Source organism: Lampetra fluviatilis, chromosome 50 (genome assembly GCF_964198595.1).
Source record: "Lampetra fluviatilis chromosome 50, kcLamFluv1.1, whole genome shotgun sequence".
NCBI classification, from domain to species: domain Eukaryota; kingdom Metazoa; phylum Chordata; class Hyperoartia; order Petromyzontiformes; family Petromyzontidae; genus Lampetra; species Lampetra fluviatilis.
In genome coordinates, this window is record NC_136324.1 from 5,538,533 (window position 1) to 5,552,706 (window position 14,174).

Here is a 14,174-nt window from a genome sequence, read left to right on the forward strand (position 1 = left end):
ACCATGACTGTCAACAGCACCACTAGCAAGCACAGTGACCACCACCACTACCATGACTGTCAACAGCACCACTAGCAAGCACAGTGACCACCACCACTACCATGACTGTCAACTGGTGAGTGTGTGATCTGTGTGTGTGTGTTATGTATGTGGGTGTACTATGTGTGGTGTGTAGTGACTGTGGTATTTGGTGTATGTGCCTGCAGTACATTTGTGTGCTTGTATGTGTAAGTGGTGTTTGTATGGGATGCATGTTGTGTAGATTGTATGTGTGTAGATGGTTTGTGTGCATGCTGTTATATTTGCAAGTGGTGCGTATGTATGGTATATTGTACGCGGTCTGCGTGTGTGTGCGAACAGTATATCTTGTGTGCGGCTTGTGTTTGTCGTGTACTTGTGTGGTGTGGGGTACGTGTGCGGTGTGGCGTGCGGTGTGGCGTATGCGTGTGGAGTGCCTTGCTCGGTTACCGTCCGGTGAGAATTGGTCGCGCTCGAACACGGTGATGCACAGCACGTCCTGCTCCAAGTCCTTGACAAAGAACTGGCAGTTTGAGTTCCACTTGGGGTTCACGCTGTCCTGTATCGTCTTGGTGATGTGGCACTGAGCACCCATGGTCACCTCGCAGTACGGGTTACTCTTCCCTGCGCTCGCCACACACACACGCACACACCGTGCATTCTGTCGCGTGGCGGGGAGTCCGTCGGCAATGTTTCTCTGTCCGTGTCGAGGTTGGCGAACGAGCCGGTGGACGGCTTCATGAGTCGCCCGGCGAACATCTGGAATGCGGCCGGGCGAGGGATGGAAGTGGGAAGTGGGGGTGACTGCGTGTTGTTGCGTTTTTTAAGAACCTGTTGGATGGCATTTCTGGGGTCACAGGATGAATTCCATTTTGTACCTCCTACAGAAGCGCGTGTGTGGGGCAGTGATCGGTGATGCGAGCGGTGGATTGCACTTCAGCGCCGTCACAATTACTCGTACTGATAGATCTACAGACTCGCGTACAAAGCAATGCAAGGGACAGATATAATAGGTCACTGCCAGCGACTCCTTAGCTCCGCGTTCACGGAGCAGGCGGTGGTTTAAGTGCAAAGCGCGGTGTCTGTGAGACGAGGGACGGCCGCTTAGTCACGGAGTTTGGAGTTTCGATGCGTGACTCGCTGGGGACATCACAGGCCACCTCCCAACCACCCTCAGCGCGTGCGGCAGGTCACAGCGCCACGCCAGCCTCACCGTTGGAGCGGCACGCCTTGAGCTCGATGCCCTCCACGATGTTCACCATGAGCCGGCCAATCCCGGTCGTCCGCTGGGTCCGAGCTGCTCACGCACGCGTGAACACGTGTGAGCGGTTAGTGCAAAAACGCGGCGACCCGAGTTCGATTCCCGCTCACGGCCAACACCCGTGACTATTATATGAATCGGTACTGGGCCTCCCCTAGGTGGACCCAGCCTCAAACGAGTAGCTGGTGCGATGTGTAAACGTTAGCACCAGGAATACAAAGAATACAAAGACGCCCGGACATGGTGTTGGCCTCCCACCCCCTCGTGTGCCGTCCTGGCCTTCATAGGTGCTACTCGCTAACAACACTTGGAGGGGGGATCTTTGTCTTTATGTGAACTCTCTATCCTGGTACACACACACACTCTCTCTCTGTGTGTGTGTGTTCTCTATCCTGGTACACACACACACTCTCTGTGTGTGTGTGTGTTCTCTACCCTGGTACACACACACACACTCTCTCTCTCTGTGTGTGTGTGCTCTCTACCCTGGTGCACACACACACTCTCTGTGTGTGCGAGTTCTCTACCATGGTACACACACACACACTCTCTGTGTGTGTGTGTACTCTCTACCCTGGTACACACACACACACTCTCTCTGTGTGTGTGTGTGTTCTCTACCCTGGTACACACACACACACTCTTTGTGTGTGTGTTCTCTACCCTGGTACACACACACACACTCTCTCTGTGTGTGTGTGCTCTCTACCCTGGTACACACACACACACTCTTTGTGTGTGTGTGTGTTCTCTACCCTGGTACACACACACACACTCTCTCTGTGTGTGTGTGCTCTCTACCCTGGTACACACACACACTCTCTCTGTGTGTGTGAGTTTTCTACCCTGGTACACACACACACTCTCTCTGTGTGTGTGAGTTCTCTACCCTGGTATGCCTTCTCTCTCTTCTTTTTCTCCGTCTCGATGTAGAGCTCCGATGCCGCTTTGATCTTCTGCACCCACGCGGTCCTGTGTGGTGAACACGCGTGTGTGGTGATCACGTGGTAAACACGTATGTGTGTGTGTGGTGGGTGTGTGTGGTGATCACGTGGTAAACACGTATGTGTGTGTGTGTGGTGGGTGTGTGTGGTGAACACGTTATTTTAATGGTTTGTGGTACACGTGTATGTATTCTACATGTGTAGTGTATGTGTGGTGTATATGTATGCGTGTGGTGTATGTGGTTTGTGTGTGAATGAATGGGGTAGAATGTGTAAAATGTCCACGTGCAGAGATTTTTTTAACTTTCGTAATTTTTCGTTTTCCCTCCAAACATGCCACTTGTCCGATTGGCATCACATCATGAAACAAGAATTGCACTTTCGGGAACTCTGCAGTTGAAGTGCAGAAAATCACAAAAATTACAAGCTGGGTGTCTCAGCCGTAGAGCAAGCGGCTCGCAATCGTAAGGTTGCGAGTTCAAATCCTGGTTGGGTATTGACTCAGCCCATCATCCCTCCGAGGTGGGTAAAACGAATACCAATTTGTGGGAGAACTCAACAGTGGTCGTCCTACGGAGAGACTCGCCCCTGCCATAAAGATGCCGAATTTCTACCACTGACCCAAGGGTTGTGAACGGGAGATGAGAATCCATGCCCCAATGTTCATTCGCGCAGGAAACCCCTCTCGACGTGGGTCTCGCGAGAGGCGGGGCGAGGGTGGCGCGCGCCGCAAACCTCTCGTTGATGTTTTCGGCACGCAGGGTGTAGACGCGGTCGATGTGGGAGATGTGGAACGCCGGCTCGTCGCCCGACGGGTCCGACGGGAGCTTCACCAGCACCTCGTTGAGGAAGATGGGCTGTGTGCGGGCAGCGGGCAGCCACGGGCGCAGGGGGACATGGGGGCAACGACACGGGCGCGGCACAGACGCTTTATGAGACGGCCGTGGGGCGGCAGAGAACTTCTCCCGTGGCTTCATCTCTCCCGGGATAAGTTTCCGGGTTGCTCGTTGACTGCGGTAGATGGTCACAGCCGTGGCGAGAGGTATTCTGGATGTGGTGTGCCGGATGTGGCCTCTCTCATCAGCGCCAGGCTGGGAGCCACAACCGTACAACCGTCACGGATTAGGCATCTATTCCTACCCGTTGTGAATCTACACGGGCATCAGTAAATACAACAAAAGCTTAACGGTGTGCAAAGCAGCATGCAAAGATGCGCGCTTGCAATTAAACTCTGTGTCAGGAAGAAGAAGAACACGTGGCTCAGAGAACTCTGCATGCACCACACTGACTGTGAAATCAGGTCCGTGGGCTTGGGCAGGACACGCCGGGAGAAGGGCGGATGGCCGTCAAACGAGGCAAATGAAGGAGCTGCAGCCAAAGGAGGGAGCGTTCACCGCGCTGACAGAGCTACGCCAAGAGAGAGTCCGAGCTACGCCAAGAGAGAGTCGGAGCTACGCCAAGAGAGAGTCGGAGCGTCCTCGCGGCGCGCTCTGAGAAGGAGGCGACGGGCTTGAGGGATATTCTTAGGTTTTTTTTTTTGTAAAGTCACGTAGGTAAAAAAAATTCAAATTAATAAAAGTTAAATAAAAATAAAATAAAAATCACGACGTTTCGGAGGCAACACAAGCTTCCGTCTTTAGGTGGAACCGTCACGGCACGATAGCTGTATCAAGTGAGAGAAATTCCAAGAAAACAGTCCTTGTATATAAATACTGGTTGAGGGTGGGTGGAGCCAAGGCAGGCACCTGGATATTATTACTATTGTGAGTGAGTCCTGCGTGCAACGGTGGATGTATCGCGGGCTCACCGTCTTGTACATGCGGTACTGCAGGGTGGACTTGCGGCTGAAGAGCTTGTCTCCGGTGGCGCCGAGCGCACGCACGGCCTGCGTGAGCAGCAGGAAGTCGTTGAAGAGGAATCCGAACAGCTCCTTGCTGCTCTTCACCTTGTAGAGCTTCCCACTGTAGAGGAACTTGCGAGGCCCCAGGCAGTTTGTGACCGAGTTGAACACCAGTTGCTGCAGCAGAGGGAGAGAGCGAGAGAGAGACGGCTGCATTGAAGTCAAAAGTCAAAGTGATCTCCTCTATAGAGCGCTATGTCAGAGGTGGAATTTCAACATTCCTATCGTGGGGGTGATCCTATCCATACGACAACCACCGTTGACTTCCCCACAAATTGGCCTTATTTTATCGACCCCCAGAGGGATGATGGGCTGAGTCGGTCCACGACCAGGGTGTGATAGGAAGATCGCGAGCCGCTCGCTGCTCCGCTGCCGAGCTGCCCACATTGAGCGCGACGCGGAGGGTGACGTGGGCCGTGCGAGCACGCCCACCGCAGTCCACACAGAGCCGCCAGGCGGTGCATGCACTGTCACGGTGGACTGCAGGATGTCTGAATAACGAGGACGAAATATCATGCACATGTATGCATGTGCTGTGCGAGTCTGTGGGTCTCTGTGCGAGTCTGCGGGTCTCTGTGCGAGCATGTGGGTCTCTGTGCGAGTCTGCGGGTGGTTTGTGTGAGGATGCGGGTTTCTATGCGAGTCTGCGGGTCTCTGTGCGAGTCTGCGGGTATCTGTGCGAGTGTGGGTCTCTGTGCGAGTCTGCGGGTCTCTGTGCGAGTCTGCGGGTCTCTGTGCGAGTCTGCGGGTGGTTTGTGTGAGGATGCGGGTTTCTATGCGAGTCTGCGGGTCTCTGTGCGAGTCTGCGGGTCTCTGTGCGAGTCTGCGGGTCTCTGTGCGAGTCTGCGGGTCTCTGTGCGAGTCTGCGGGTCTCTGTGCGAGTCTGCGGGTCTCTGTGCGAGTCTGCGGGTCTCTGTGCGAGTCTGCGGGTATCTGTGCGAGTCTGCGGGTCTCTGTGCGAGTCTGCGGGTCTCTGTGCGAGTCTGCGGGTCTCTGTGCGAGTCTGCGGGTCTCTGTGCGAGTGTGCGGGTCTCTGTGCGAGTCTGCGGGTCTCTGTGCGAGTGTGCGGGTCTCTGTGCGAGTCTGCGGGTATCTGTGCGAGTCTGCGGGTCTCTGTGCGAGTCTGCGGGTCTCTGTGTGAGTCTGCGGGTCTCTGTGCGAGTCTGCGGGTCTCTGTGCGAGTCTGCGGGTCTCTGTGCGAGTGTGGGGAGGCACCTCAGAGAGGCCGTCGCACTGCACGTGCGCCTGGATCCACTCGAGCCGATCCGAGTTCTCCTTCTCCCGCACTCCCTCGTTCACCTGCGAGCACAGCTCCTCCGCCTTCTCCAGTGCCGAGCGCAGGTGAGCGTGGTCGGGGTGCTCCACCCCTGTGTTCTCCAGGATCTGGCCCGGGAGGGCGGAGAGGTGAGGGAGGTGATGGGGGCGACGGTGGTGTTAAGAGGGGTGCAAGGGGTGACACTTCACGTGGTCTCAAGGTGCACATGGCCTGGCACAAGCGTCGTGGTGACGTCACCGCCACTTAGTGGCGAATGGCGGTTTTTGTTGTTGTTGTTGCTGCAAGGGGTGAGAGCAGGAAGAAGAGGGGGGAGAGTCGGGCGAGAGGTGAGCGGCGAGTGGTGTGTCCCCCATGATCTCGCACGCGGTGAGGAGGGGTGAGAGAAGAGGGGCGAGCAGTGAAGAGTGCGAGGAGTGGATTGCACATTTCTAACAGTGGGAGGACAGAACACAACACAACGGCTAAGGGGGGTGTGGGTAGGACCGGGGGGACTGCTGTGAGCAAGGGGTTCGAGCACGCACCGCAGCTGTGAGGGAAGGGGCGGCAACGCACGTTTTTGATGATGAGCGGGTACCGCGTGATTCTCTGCATGGGCTTGAGCAGGAAACTTGACAGAGGCATCCCTTTGCAGCGTGGATCCATCGCCAATTTCTGCAATCGGCAACAGAGCCGGCGTCAGTGCCGGAAACACGGATCCGCCGACTCCGCGCTCGTTACCGGATTAAAACACGTGAGAAGTGATGACACACGGCAAATGACAGCATCATATCGCAATCGATTCTCTAGATTGAAGTCTCATTCCTTTAGAACCGATTATTGTTTGGTTTGTGGTCCTTCAACCGCACCTCCCGATTATCACGGTTGGCTACGTACGGTGCGAAAGAAGTTCAGCATACATATATAAGTGAGATCGTGAATCCAGTTTCATCGACAAATCGATGCACGGGTCCCCATGCCCGAGACGTGCGTCGCCGATGCTCCCGGCAGCGCCTCCCTTCCGCACCGTCGCCGCGTTGTGCCAGCTCAGTCAGGAGACTAAGAGTGCGGTCGGAACTCTCGAAGAGCAGCGCAACCCTCGGTATGAACAGAAACGGCCCGCAGAAGCAGATGTCACAGAGATAACCCCGGCATCGCTTCAAGTGACCTCTGTTCCCCACAGGAGGAAGGGCAGCACTTTAGAAAACTGCTCCTCCACCGACAGTAATGTTCGTCAGATGACGGTCAAACCGATTTTCTTTTTTTCAGAACTGAAATTTATTCAAAGTGCAGAACCAAACTGAATGTGATCAAGGTTTTTTGTTTGTTTGTGTGACTGGGTTGCAACCATCATCAACTCACTACACTTGAGACCCGGCTTGATCAAAGGCAGCTAAAGAGCCCAGTGTCAGACCCAGCATCGCAGCGGTGCTCTGGCTAAGTTTCCCCAACCTCTTTGAGCCACCCCGGCACCAAATGCCCTCCGATCTGCGAGTTACAGCACCGAGCCGCCCTGCATCGCCCGAGCTGCTCCTCAACCTCCGTCCACATCCCGGCGTCCACCGCCTCCTCCCCCACCCCCCCCCCCCAACGTCGCCCACACCTTGAGGGAGTCCTTGAACTCGGGCTGCTCGTCCGTGTTGTGCTGCAGCAGTGTCGCCCCATTGAGCTGGCAGCTGCAGAAGCGGATGTACGGCTGCATGTGCGGAAGCTGCGCGGTGAGGATGTCCCCAATCATCTGCACCGGCATCCGCTCCCCTGACATCTTCTTCCTTACGCGCAGAGCCCTGAGAGAGGAGGGGGCGGGCGGTGATGCTGCAGGCACCTGCCTCGCTCATGCATAATCGCTCGTTTATTCGGTCACTCACTTGGGTGCTTCTCGCTCATTCACGCACCAAGATCTCACTCGTTAATGAGTTCACTCATTAACTCGTTTACTCACTCACCTACTCATGCTGCCGGCTATGGCTGCAAAGTTTGGTCGTACATTTTATGTATATCGTTTATTGTTAAATTTGAATCACAGTTCCTATGACCACTGTTACATTGTTTTTATGGCTTTATTTTGGTGATTTCGAAAACGTTTTGGTTTAGCCATATTTGTTTGTTGTAGTACAGAGTTAGACTGATAACTTTAATCTAAATTGTCTTGTGGTTGTTGTTGTTTGACTTGCATCCCACTGGGATTTTTCCACACAGCGTTGAAATACGCTGCTTTTTCTGGAAGACTTTGCTGTTTTTTCCTGGATTTTTCTGTTGCGCGTAGTCACTTTAAGATGTTTCTTGTTCGTGTTTTTGTTTGTTGCGGTTGCACCCGAGTCAAGAGCCGCATGGCTCACAGGGTTATAACAAATAAATGAACGGAACTGATGAACTGAACTTACTCGCTCAATCATTAATTAATTTACTCACGCACTCTTCATTCATTCATTCACCGCCATCTCACACACCTGTGCTTCATTCATTCATCTGTGCCTTACTCACCTGCACCTAAGGAGCACGTGATCTCGGTCGCAGTTTTGGCTCGTGGTTGAATTCGTGTATCGGTGAGCGATAAAAATTAGTGGTCGGGTTAGCGGTCAGGTCATCGGCGAGGCCACCAGTCGGGTCAGCGGTCAGATAAGCGGTCCGTGTGGGTGACCGGCTGAGCGGTGAAATGACTGCGCGTGAGCACGTCCTCACTTGAGCAGCTTTATGTTGCACATGATCAGCTCTTTCCAGTTGACGAATATCATCGCCATCTCCTCCTCGGTGAGACTGCCCGACTCTGCCATGGGCTTCTGGAACACCTGCGGCAACGCGGCGTTCGCAACAATTGGCGGAAATTATCTCGGGGTGAGCTCTGCAACTCGACACAGCGACGCGGCACACGCGGGCAGCGAAGGGACCGCTGCGGGATGGTTACGAGATGACGTCTACTTGCACGCAGACGTTCCAATTCGTGTAACGTGCGACAAAAGCAAACGAAATGCAATGTTTTTACGATTACGATCAAAGCCAAGCGCGGCACGTTTAGTACCACCCCTGGGCATGAGTTCCCTGCTATCCAACTATGCCACAGGCAGTGCTACGTGCAGACGTGCGGTGGCCACACGAAGGATCATCTTTCCTCTGCCAAAGAGATTTTCCGCTCAAATGAGCATTAAGGTTTCGATTTAAAGCTTTCGTGACTGCAGGGATTCATCTTCTTGGTTCTTTTGGTAAAGTCACGTAGAAGGGAAGTAATAAAATAATAAAAATAAAACATAATAAAATACTTCCCTTCTACGTGACTTTAGCGAAAGAACCAAGAAGAGCATTAAGATATCGATGCCGATCTCCTGCTTACAGCCCTGAGCCAGTGGTACTTTACACGTTGCTATGGTAGGGGTGGGTCTATCCACAGGACAACCACTGCTGACATCCCCATGAAGTGGTACTCATTGACTGACTCGGGAGGAATTATCGGCCGAGTCGACCTCAAACCAAGATTTTAACTGGGAACCCGGCAACTTCGATCTGCACGCTCTCCCGCTGAGCCACCTCTATCTGCACTAGGTACTAATTTGAGGCCGAGTGGACCTAGGAGAGGCCCAGCACCGGTTCAAATAATCGTCACTGGTGTTGACTGTGAGCGGGAATGGAACTCGTGTCACCGGTCTTTTAGGCTTAACGGACCTTCCCAGAGTTATAACTTTTAAACAAATCTGGCTTAATTGATTACAGAGCCAACAAACTGTCCTGGAAACACAAGACGCAAAGTCCTTGCCAGACAGCCGATCTCAGCGTCCAATATTGCGCCACTACGGAAAACGAAACCGCCGCGCCCTTTCACCCCGACCCTCAGCGCAACAGCCCGGCCCGCACGCCCAGCGCCGTCCTGTGGCGCCGTCTCTACCTCGGTGACCAGAGTCAGGTCGCTCATGTAGTTCTCCTCCGTCTGGATGAGCTCGTGGATGTATCCCTGCCGCTTGCGCTCCGCTGGCGGCAGGCTGTCGAGGGCGTGGAGGTCGGCGCACCCTGCACGCACGCACAACACATGCAGACCCTCCGTCGTGTAGCCTTTAACAGACTGCCAAGGACAGTGCTAAGGGTGAGCACCTATTAAGGTCGGCATGGCACACGAAGGGGGTGGTGTGGCCAGCACTACGCCCAGCCACATTTGCCTCCGCGGCGCTGATGCATACGCACAGCGCAATGTAGTCATTTAAGGCCGAGTCGACCTACAGACCTAGGGTATCCCACACAGACACACACGCACACACGGACATACGTAGACACGCACGCACGCACACCAACACGTACAGAGGAACCTCTGGGTATGCTATCGGTGACACGTGGACTCCAATGAGAAAACACATGGGCCAGCATCTATCGCCGCAGTAAAGTACACAAGCGACGTGAGGCCGACTTCACCGAGGCGAGGTCAAATGGGTCTCTGCGTGCACACGCACGCTCCTACGTCCCCCCATGACTCAGCCCCAAGGGTCCAGGGCCCAAGGGCAGCGTTGTCAAGCCCTCGTGGTGACACCTGCCACTCGAGTGGGTCAGCCCGTGTCCCCCCCCCCCCATATCTCATCTGCCAAGGGTCTCACAACTGCGGCTGTGTACACAGTCCACACCGCGGAAACAGCAGCACATCCTTATACTCCTATTGGTTATCGGGTGTGATAATGATCTTAAAATAACATCAATGGTGGCATGATGACAATATCAAATCACATTGGTCTACGGCAGGCTGGGCTCACTGATCCTGTTTCCATGCCAAAGGTTCCCTGTCTGCATCCCCCGTCCTCCCATCTCCCAGGATCAGCTCTTCGCTCACCGACCGTGTTGCAAGCCATGCACTGCCGAGACCGCGTACTCACCGTCTCTTCCCATTCACAAGACCACCTGCTCGCTCGCACATCACCACCCAGGCCCCACATCTGCCACGTCAGCTCTCTTTGGTTTTTTTTTTTTAAATGAACAACAAAATATTGCACCTGCAAATCACGAGATTTAAATTTTAAAAAAATCCCATTTACTCTTAAAATGCTTCGATTCAATTTTTGTCAATAACAATGTTGAGGTCTCGTGGTTTAAATGTCGAATGGGAAATTTGTCCCGTAAGTCGCATAATTTATTCTCAAGTACAGCTGGTTCCACGGCAAATCAAACTCGATTATTTTTTATTGTGGCCTATTACCTGGACCGTATAGCGGGCATCCCAACACCTCAAGAAGGCCGGAAACCCCTCCAAAAAATCACACCGAACGTGACGTGACAGATGATGACGTCACCAAGCCCCACCCATCATTTCCCATCCAGTGGCACATGTGAGAAGGGGTGGCTCCCCCCCCCCGGCCAGATTTTTTTTTTCTGTTATCCAATCAGTCGAGTAATCGGCAGAGGAATCGATTACGCGAGCAATCGGATTGCAGACCAGCACTACCCACAATGCAACTGGCGGTACTACCGTGGCCGCCTCCGCGCCCGTCGATACACAAAAGACACTGTGTGCAGGATCTTGTTATATAACCTTTAATAGTTTTAAGCAATAATTTCTTTAATGTTATACAATGTATGAATACAGATCCACCATTTGTTTTACTCATAACATGTGCCAACAGGTTATGTCACCGCATAGAAAATACATGACAATCACCGATCTATGTAAGTAGACTTTCTGCATCAGGATCGACGGACAACAATGTTTAATTGGACACTCCAAGCACGTGTTTTCATCGTTATGATTATTTAATAGCAATTTTGCAACATTTAAACTAATGCGTGTGCAGTAATACTGTAGCTGTAGTCAGCTTGCAAATGTAAGCCCTCGACATAGGCTCACACAAAAGAATACAAGTTTCCCCTTAAAGTAACGCTGTGGTCTCGGGCGTGCGCAGGGCTTATTCTAAGCGATGCATTACACGCGCGACACGTGGGGGGGTGGGTGGGGGGGCAAAGGACGTGTGACCCTTGGCGACACGGACACCGAATTCCTGCGTCGAAACACTGTGCATGTAAACTGCGGGGGGGGGTTCCCATCGGACGCACCTCCCCGCTGCCGCTGTGATTCGTCGCATCCCAACTGAAATCGAATTTTACAAGAGAGCGTTTATCGAGGGCGTGCGAGGGCACTCACAGGTTGACGAGCAGGGCGCAACCCCTTGGCAGTAACACTGTAGTGTACTTGGATTCATCGGCCCGATGCCGGGCACGGCTCTGACAGCGCAGGGCCAGCATATTGACACTCTCAAGGCAACAGCAGAGACGTTAAAGTGTTCGTAGTGAACAAAGCTTTAGTGTTGTTGCACGGGCATCGAGCAAGCTAAGACACAAAAAAAATCTCGCTTGCCAACGTGGACTCACAAACGTCCCCAGAGCACCATATTAACGAACGTTTGTGCAATCACACATGGGGGCCAATTGTAGTAACGCTTGCGAGACGCATTTGTGTGCCGTTGCCCCAACTCTGGGAGAGCACGCGCGTGTGTGTGTGCCTACACAGCTGGGGAGGGGAGGTTTTGTGCTCACGCGACCGAGCATCGATTCGGATTCCTCGCACTGCAGAGCAACCGTTCGCTAGAGAGACTAGAGAGAGAACGACCACAGAAGTGGACATCTACCTCCGAGATCCCTTCAAGTTACCTCATTGTCCTACACGGTTAGGGGGAGCAGCACTTTTTTTTTATTCACTTGCTCTGCATATTAGGGTGAGGCTCGTTGTGCAAGTCCAACTAAAAGTTTAATCTCAGAGCTGGGATGTTGTCCAAAGAGATGCAGTCCCAAACTTAATGCAATGGGGTTTTTTTTTGTTGTTGTGCAGTCATTGGTGACCCACCACCTCTACCCTGCACGCAGCCAACAGCCGGGAAGGCCACAGTGCTAAAACCACCCTCACGGTGGCAGGGAGCCAAATTGGCTGCACCGATGCTAAGATTGAGCCGGACACCACAGCGCCGCATCCCAACAGCACCTGATGCGGATAACACCTAACGGAGAGATCAAGCCCAGCCTCTGCGTTGGAAAGCACTTGTTATACATTCCATCATCACAAGTCAACGCCTAGGCATCCTCAGCAATATCGATTGACTTTTTTCCCCCCATCCCTTACCAGCAGCCTGGCTGCGCTGGCTACATCAGATGATAAGAAATGATGCAGGCGGTCAAACCAATGTGGCACTGGGGCCATGTGTGAGAACACGAGTTGAGTGTCTGCGATACCGAACGGAAATCGTCAGGGCCCTTCTGCTGCCACTTCTCCCACCGCCCAGTGTTCCTCCCTATACCGTCACCATAGCCCGCCGTTGTGTGCAGCCACATTCATCCCACTCCTACATAGCCACGTGTTTTACTGAAGGTACAATCATTGAAACGTTTTTTTTCTTCTTTTTGGGTTTTTTTCTTTTTCGAAACGAGATGAAAATGACACTCATGCAAAACTGGAGGCGCGCGCGCGCGTGTGTGTGTGCGTCGCCACACAACGCTTGTTGACGCGGCCCGATGTCGGGCGCTGGCTACGAGTCACGAAAGGAGAGGGCGGCGCAAGTCTGACTCTAGCCAACTTAATCTGGCGGTAACATCGCCACATGCCGAACCAGCTCCTCGATATGCAAGAGGTCACTCCCCTCCCCCTCCATCGGCGCACGGCTTCAGCACGAGCCTCGCAGATGAGGCACATTAGGTACGTGCGTTATCAGAACACCGGCGGCCGATCAGATGTTCTAACCGATCATCAGAACATCCATGAGAATTTCTCTACGGGGGGCTGCGCACTGCGCGTTTGGCCCCGAGCGCATGCCTCTGCCTCCGAGCTGTCGAGGCGGTGAAACGCGCTTCATGGAGCGAGCGAGCGAGCAAGCAACTCGTACCAATCACTGTAAACCGCTGCGTGGCGGCTCGCTCCCAGGGCCCGGCGATGCTATCCGCTCATCGCCAGCGGCAGTGAAAGCCGCCCGTGTGGCCGATGGTGCGCAGCGCAAGCACGACGACGACGCGAGCGCGACAGCGGCGACGGCGGCAGCGCAGAGAGAACGGCGGCACGGTACCTCGAAGCACGTCAGTGAACACATCGGCAAGCAAAGGACGCGATCAACATGGAGACTAAACGCCAACGTACAGTGGGTCTTTCTGAAACGTATCCTCGGTGGTCACCAACTCGTGTGCTAAGTCTATACAAATTTAAAATGGGAGAAAGGCTTTAGCAAAAAAGCAAAATGCATTTCCGATGATTTTTTTGTTCTTATTACGATTCATTTTGAAAAGAGATACATTCAGATACTGGTAATGAGTGGACAGACGGGGGAGGGGCCGTCACAAAAAGACCCACTATGTCTCTGTGCTGCAACAGCACAGCATCATATGCATCGTCCCAGAGCTGCTCCCCGGACTTCCCCGTCAGCAAATCACAAGGGCTGATGCTGCTGCTGCTGCTGCTCTCAGTTTAAAGGCCAGGCAACCAATCCGGTGGCAGTGAAATGGGGATATAGTGGGTCTCTTTGCGGCGGGCGGGTAGACGGGTGGACGGACGCGCGGGCAGGGGAGAGGGGACACAAACATGGTCCTAGAGAGAAGGAGAACACAAAGAGAAATAAGCAAATAAAAATCATGAGCCAAACCAAGCAGGGGCAGGATGCACATGTACAACACTCGTGCGCGCTCACGGACGTACCGACACGCACGCAGCACCAGAGGCGCACCCAGGGGGGGCAGGGGCAGAAGGGACAGTTCTGCTCCCCACTCTCAAAGATTCAGAGCCCCATCTTGGAGTATTTCCATTAATCTAAAGCTGTAAGCAAATAATGAATAATTATTGATGCATATTTCATATTCAAC

General features: G+C 53.5%; 1 protein-coding gene across 3 annotated transcripts in view; it reads right to left on the bottom strand.

Annotated features, from left to right (window-relative positions):
• Nucleotides 1-14,174, bottom strand: part of ITSN1 (intersectin 1) — a 63,057-nt gene that overhangs the window by 4,477 nt on the left and 44,406 nt on the right. For all 3 annotated transcript variants that reach the window (XM_078878312.1, XM_078878313.1, XM_078878311.1), the window contains 10 exons: nt 9,253-9,374; nt 8,058-8,164; nt 6,979-7,162; nt 5,952-6,050; nt 5,339-5,506; nt 4,031-4,240; nt 2,959-3,080; nt 2,169-2,251; nt 1,232-1,315; nt 469-642 (listed from right to left, as the gene is read on the bottom strand). In XM_078878312.1, coding sequence (XP_078734438.1) covers nt 469-642; nt 1,232-1,315; nt 2,169-2,251; nt 2,959-3,080; nt 4,031-4,240; nt 5,339-5,506; nt 5,952-6,050; nt 6,979-7,162; nt 8,058-8,164; nt 9,253-9,374 — 1,353 coding nt within the window. The remainder of the gene's footprint in view (nt 1-468; nt 643-1,231; nt 1,316-2,168; nt 2,252-2,958; nt 3,081-4,030; nt 4,241-5,338; nt 5,507-5,951; nt 6,051-6,978; nt 7,163-8,057; nt 8,165-9,252; nt 9,375-14,174) is intronic.